This window comes from Phaseolus vulgaris, chromosome 2, assembly GCF_051622355.1.
Source record: "Phaseolus vulgaris cultivar YP4 chromosome 2, ASM5162235v1, whole genome shotgun sequence".
NCBI lineage: Eukaryota > Viridiplantae > Streptophyta > Magnoliopsida > Fabales > Fabaceae > Phaseolus > Phaseolus vulgaris.
This window is the reverse complement of record NC_143499.1, coordinates 28,478,242-28,484,241: the sequence shown is the minus strand read 5'-3', so window position 1 is coordinate 28,484,241 and position 6,000 is coordinate 28,478,242. Positions and strand designations below refer to the sequence as shown.

The window sequence follows — 6,000 nt, the reverse complement described above, 5'->3', positions numbered from 1 at the left end:
AATTAATAAATAAAAGTATTATATTATATAAATATATGTTGAAAGTACATTAGAATTCATGACAAAAAAAAATATTAATAATATATTCAATAAAAGAAAGTAATTTTTTTTATTAACCAATTTCCTTAAATATTTTTATAACATTTACATTAATTTATTTATCAACTTCTTAATTAGTATCCCTTTCTAACGTCAAGATGTGAAAATGTTACATTTTGTTTTCGATTAGAACAAAAGCAAGAGAAATTTACAAATTTGGATTAATTTTTTTTTTCTATTTTTATAAAAATAAATAAGTTTTTAAAAAATTATAAAAATAAATAAGTTATGTGAGAAATAATGATTTTAATTTGAAGAAATCATTATATGCACGACTTCGATTTTGATGATTTTTTTTTCGAATAAAAAATATGTTCCAAAAGATGATTTGTAATTTTTTATTTTAACTGTGTTTTGAAGCATGACTTGTGTTTTTTTTTTAATTACACTGATTTTTTTTTTCTTTTTCGTTTTTTAATTTTTTAATTTTTCAATTTTATTATTATATTATTACTAATATTTATTTAAATTAAAATAAAAGATCATTAATTACTTAAACTAATTAAATATTTATTTAAATTAAAATAAATTATATGTATTATATTTAATTACAAATAATTAAATACATAATTTCAAAATTAAATAAATAAATAAATAACTTAAATTAACTAAATATTTGTTTAAATTATAGTAATAGACTATTAAATTAGATTCAATTACAAATAATTAAAAATACAATTTTAAAAATAAATAACATAAACAAATTCAACATGCATTTGCTTCTTAAGTTTAATTTATATACCATTATCATATATTCAATCAGATTTTATTTTTTTTCTTATTATAGAAAATTTATCATTATAATTTAATTTATTTATAAAATTTGTTTTTATTTATTAATAATTAAATATAATTTAGATAATTTATTATTGTAAGTTATTTAATTAGCTTTAATATTTAATTTTTTATAATGTAAACAAATATTTAATAATAACATAATAAAAAAATTAAAAGACTGACACAAAATTATAATAATTTGAAAAGAGATAAAAATAGTCATAAGTCACAACTTCAGTTAAAAAAATAATAAATTATAAATTATCTTGAAAGCACCACTTCTGATTGAAAAAAATAAAATCATCGAAAGTGATACATGTGGCCAAGACTTTTTCAAATTAAAATGGGTGGCTTACCCTTTTTTATAATTTTTTATAACTTACCTGTATTTGTAAAAACAGGACCCCATATTTGTAAATTTCCCAAAGAAAGTCAACTGTTCTCATAAATGTTTTAAAAGCCCACTTGCAAAAGACTATAACCATAGTTTCTAAATGCCGTTCATGAGTGAAGCACATTTGTCCACAGTTTTTTTGTTAACGTCCTCAATTTTGTTGGGATAAGATTGTAACTACCAGGAGAAACTCAGTAAAAAAAAAACTACCAGCAGAAACACACTCAACTAGAAATAGCAGTGGACAGTACTTCAGCAGTGGAAACTGTGTAACTCTTGTTATCGTCCTATCAATCTCGATGCTTATAATCATTCCGTTAGATTGTGTGTGTGTAAGCTAAAACAACTGGTTTGCACTTTGCCCCTTTCCATTTTTAGTAGAGAGGTACATATGCTTTAAATGAAAGTTGTTGCACCACTTAATTTCTGCATTTGAAGCAACTACATAATATGAAAGAGAGGAGTAATCTACAGCCCAAGAAAATGGGCAAAATCCAACTAAAAACTTTAAAATTCTGACGATGCTTGTTGGAACAAACAAAAATACAGAGAAAAGCACGAAAATCATATTAATATCAATTTATTCTCACGCCTTTACCAAATTCAATTGGCTCTATTTAGCAAGAAAAGCATACGAATTGTGTGATACTACTACATGGAAAAAAAATCTTTAAAAGTTTAGTAATTAGTAGTTAGTGAGAAACGCTTTCACATCCTGCAAACTAGATGTATTCCAAATCTCTTCTAATAAACTTAATCTTCTAATCTTTTTTTCCTTTTGAAAAAGGAAGAATAACAATCATTTAACCTATAAAAACACTCCGAAAATGCAGAGAGAACTTAAGTATAGTACAACTATTAAGGACCAATTGGTTACATGAGTCTACCAACATAGGTAGCTCGGGGATATTGCCGTTGCAGCTGTTGCCACTGAACGAAAAGTTGATCAGCCATCCGGAACTTGTACAGGAGCAAGCCACTCAAGGAGAGCCTTCTCACTCTTGCAATACTCTCAACATAGAAAATTGATGACCATCTGATTCCCAGTAACTGCACAAGAGAAGCTTGGGCTATTTCAGTAGCATTAGAAATTATCAAATGAAGTAGATAAATTAAATTATGGAACTGATAAAAAATAACGAGAGGAAAGAACCTTAAATATGAATGCAATTGCACAGAGGGGAATGCAAGTTCCAGGTCCATTACAAAGTATCTGGATAGTAGCATACAGAATTACCTCAAATTTTAACAGTAAAAAATAATAACAGAAGCAAATAATGTTTGGTATGGTACCACTTCAGGTCTAATTTTAATCATTAGCCAAAGCGCGTGAACCATTGCAATTAATGTAGTCCAAATTGAGGTTATATACGATTGACCAACTTCCCTACTCCGATATATCTTCATGAACTGTGCAGTATCGGTGACCCTTGTTGCATTCTGCAGTAAAATTTATGTCTGATCAGAATCTGTAAACCAGCAACAAGCAGAAGTGAAAATACACAGTAAGATATATTATCTTTTTCCAGACCCAAGTCTGCAACTGGAAAAGATTCAAGAAAAAATCAACAACAAAAAATATACCATAAAAAATGCAGACACTTACATTATTTTTTTATAAATTCCATCAAGGTAGCAGCTATTAAAAACTACAAACTTCTTGTAACAATAAGCTAGTTTACACTCCTAGATACCTCTTGCAAAAAGCCTACATTGCAGCATTGCTTTTGGTCTACCTTATTGCAAACAACAGTAATCACGTTTGTATCCAACAACAATAATTACTGTCACGTCCAATTCTACAGGACTTCAGCCAATATACTATCCCCAAACAAAAAGTTCTATTTCCCTATAACTACCAAATGACAATATATGACATAATATTTTGAGCACCAATTACTAAAGGCATTAACATACCTCATTTTTTATCCATATATAGCAAAAAAGGGGCATCGTGTTAAAAACTATCCAATTTTATATTGTAGAACTTCCCCACCCGCCCTAATAAAAGGTACTTCTTCAAACAAAGTAAAATATAGAACCTCAGTAGCCAGGGAGTTTTCGAACAACTGAGCTTTTTCGAGACTCATATTATCAGTAGCAGCAGCAATGTAGAATCTTGGATTAAATCTATCTTTTCGTAACACTGCCAATAGATTAAGCATCTCAGCAGTATGACCACCTACAGCAGATAAAACTATTAGTTTCTGGAATTGTCATGAGATGTTTTAATATGGATGAAAAATAAGGGAAAGTAAGTTAAAACCTGATCCTAAAATAATGAGGGTACTGACAGGTTTTGAAGCCCTTTTGCTCAAGGGCCTGCGACTGTGATATATGACATAAAGGAGACGAACCAAAATCAAGGAGACAACAAAAATGGCACTTGAAAAGACAGCAATTGAAGCCACATTAGAGAACCCGCAGCCATTGCATTTGTCCATCAGAGGTAGGTTCAAGATTTCAGTCAGAGGTACGCTTACATCTTCACTGCAGAATTCAGGAGAAAATCAATGTTGTAGATATTATTAGTTTCATAAGCAATTAAGCTTGTATTTATACTTGCAAGTTGTAGTTCTGTAAATACATTAATGGAAGAAGGGATGCATTGCTATAACAAACACATGGAAGAAGACTAGATTTTACATAAGCCAGTATAGGAGACAAGACAAAAGGGCAGAAACAGAAATACAAATAAATGTACACACGCACACACGAAGTTATGATGATGATCTTGCCAAATCAGATTACCATCCCGAGTACAAATCCCAGTCACCAACCATCCCCTCTCCCTCAATTTTTTTGTGAAATCCTTGAACTTAACAATAGTATCCTCAAGATCAAGACATTTAGCACGATATTTATGTACAACTAAAATCAACTTTAGAGCCTAATAGATATTATTGCATATAATGGGGGAAAAGGTTAGTACTACATCAGTTTCAGGTCAATACTATAAATGGGAAATAGAGGTGGCAATGAAGGCTGAGAGAAATACTCACAAGATCAAAATATCAAAATAATAATAATAAAAATAATAACCACTCTAGAAAAGTTGAGAAGGAATGCAGAGAAAAATATTAAAGAATGTAAAAACTTGGCCAAATCCCAAAACATTACGGCTGGAAACCAATAAGCATATCATGTAGTTCAGTTTTAGAGTACCAAACTACTTTCTTACAAAACAAGTTTGGAGTTTTTCAGAACCAATTTGAAATTGGTTTTAGAAACCAGGAATTGATTGGTTCAAAGCCAATTTTAAATCTGGTTCAATTACAAACCTGGTTCTGATCTAAAACCAGTTCCAAAAGCATGAACCAATGACCTGGTTCTAAAACCTGGGTTTAGGTTCAGAACTAGTTTCAAAATTAGTGTTGAATATTTTTTTCCCAACAAAACCAATTTTAAATGGAAAAAAGGGAAAATATACCCTGTACCGAAGTTTTGTCGTTGAATCATGATTTATGAAAGTGTGCATCATACAGTGTTTCAAATGGTGCGATATGGCAGAGGGCTGAAATTTCGGCATATAAACACGCCATTGCAGCCTATGACACTGCCAAAACGGGCATCCCTTCACAAATTGGAGAGTTAATAGCTCCCAACTCTTAGCACGTCATAATTGAGAGATCAAATAACTCTATTAATACTGGATTTCAGCACAATAATATTTCAAAAACAGATTTCAACGAACAATGCGAGTGCATGTTCAGGAAGTGATTCCAGTGAATAACACCAATAATAATACAATAAATTAATTAAAATCAAGCAACAATTCCCAATCTCGGAATTTAAATAATAATACGAGGGAAGTAATTATAAAATTAAGAAGAGTAATTTACAAAAAAAAAATCCAGAAAGAAATAACAGCATAGAAATCTATGAACGATTTTACTCACTGTGATCCAATAGAAAGATTAAGAAAGAACGGATCTTACCGAAGACGATGTTAGCCAGATTTATGGCGGCGCAAGAACACCTCTGTTCTCTACTCTGCTCCTGGTGGCGTTCCGATTCGGTTCCAGGGTCTCTTTCTGGATACAGAAGATGTAATTTACCGAATCCCTGTGAAAATTTGATACGTGTTCCACAACTTTTACCAAAGGAATCATAAGTAAATTTAAGAGGATATATTCTTACATAGAAATTGAAGTCAATTGATAATTGCAAGAGAAATTCACACTCACATTCTGAATTTAGTTAATTATTAATTATACTCATTATTCATACTTCGAAAACCAATATAATATACCTAAACAATATAAAATGGCATTCAGTGTAATTAAATTATTTTGCTGTTTTACCTTTAATAATATTTTAAAACTATAATATAAAATTCATAATAAAATATGTTCGTATAATAAAATGAAAAAAAAAACTTAAAACATAATAAAGTAAAAGAAGAAAACAGAAAATAAATTAATGTATAATAGAAAGAGAGTTCACATAAATTTAAAAGAATAATTATTCATATTTTAGATATAATTAAGAGATAAGTATTAAAAAAAAATTACATAATTTTTTTCCTTTATTACAACAGCGAGAACATGTCAAAAAGTGAATGTGTGTTCACACTTTTATCAATTAAAAAATACATAATTCTATGAGTAATTAATTAAAAAATAGAAAAGTAATATAGTTTCATAAAAATAGTATTATTTAATTATATAAAAATGGTATTATAAAATTATATAACTTTTACTTCTGAAAATAAAATTTATTTAATTGTT

General features: G+C 28.9%; 1 protein-coding gene across 3 annotated transcripts; it reads right to left on the bottom strand.

Annotated features, from left to right (window-relative positions):
- Positions 1-1,930: 1,930 nt before the first annotated feature.
- On the bottom strand, positions 1,931-5,468 carry LOC137811248 (UDP-N-acetylglucosamine transferase subunit ALG14-like protein). 3 transcript variants are annotated; one of them, XM_068612916.2, is made up of 6 exons: positions 5,209-5,468; positions 3,537-3,760; positions 3,313-3,452; positions 2,564-2,710; positions 2,424-2,483; positions 1,931-2,320 (listed from the first exon to the last, which is right to left on the bottom strand). In XM_068612916.2, the coding sequence occupies exons 2-6, from the start codon at positions 3,712-3,714 to the stop codon at positions 2,144-2,146; spliced, it is 702 nt and encodes a 233-aa protein (XP_068469017.1). In that variant the 5' UTR covers positions 3,715-3,760; positions 5,209-5,468; the 3' UTR covers positions 1,931-2,143. The 3 variants fall into 3 exon arrangements, with proteins under 3 accessions (XP_068469017.1, XP_090154632.1, XP_068469018.1); XM_090298506.1 differs by having other exon boundaries at positions 1,931-2,340; positions 5,209-5,455; XM_068612917.2 differs by having other exon boundaries at positions 3,537-3,755; positions 5,209-5,403.
- Positions 5,469-6,000: the final 532 nt, after the last annotated feature.

What these genes read in the sequence shown, in the direction of transcription:
- LOC137811248 (XM_068612916.2), bottom strand. Translation starts at nt 3,714, where the DNA reads ATGGACAAATGCAATGGCTGCGGGTTCTCTAATGTGGCTTCAATTGCT. An exon ending in CCTCATTATTTTAGGATCAG is followed by an intron (nt 3,453 to 3,536) that starts GTTTTAACTTAC and finishes TATCTGCTGTAG; the next exon opens with GTGGTCATACTGCTGAGATG. An exon ending in AAAACTCCCTGGCTACTGAG is followed by an intron (nt 2,711 to 3,312) that starts GTTCTATATTTT and finishes ATTTTACTGCAG; the next exon opens with AATGCAACAAGGGTCACCGA.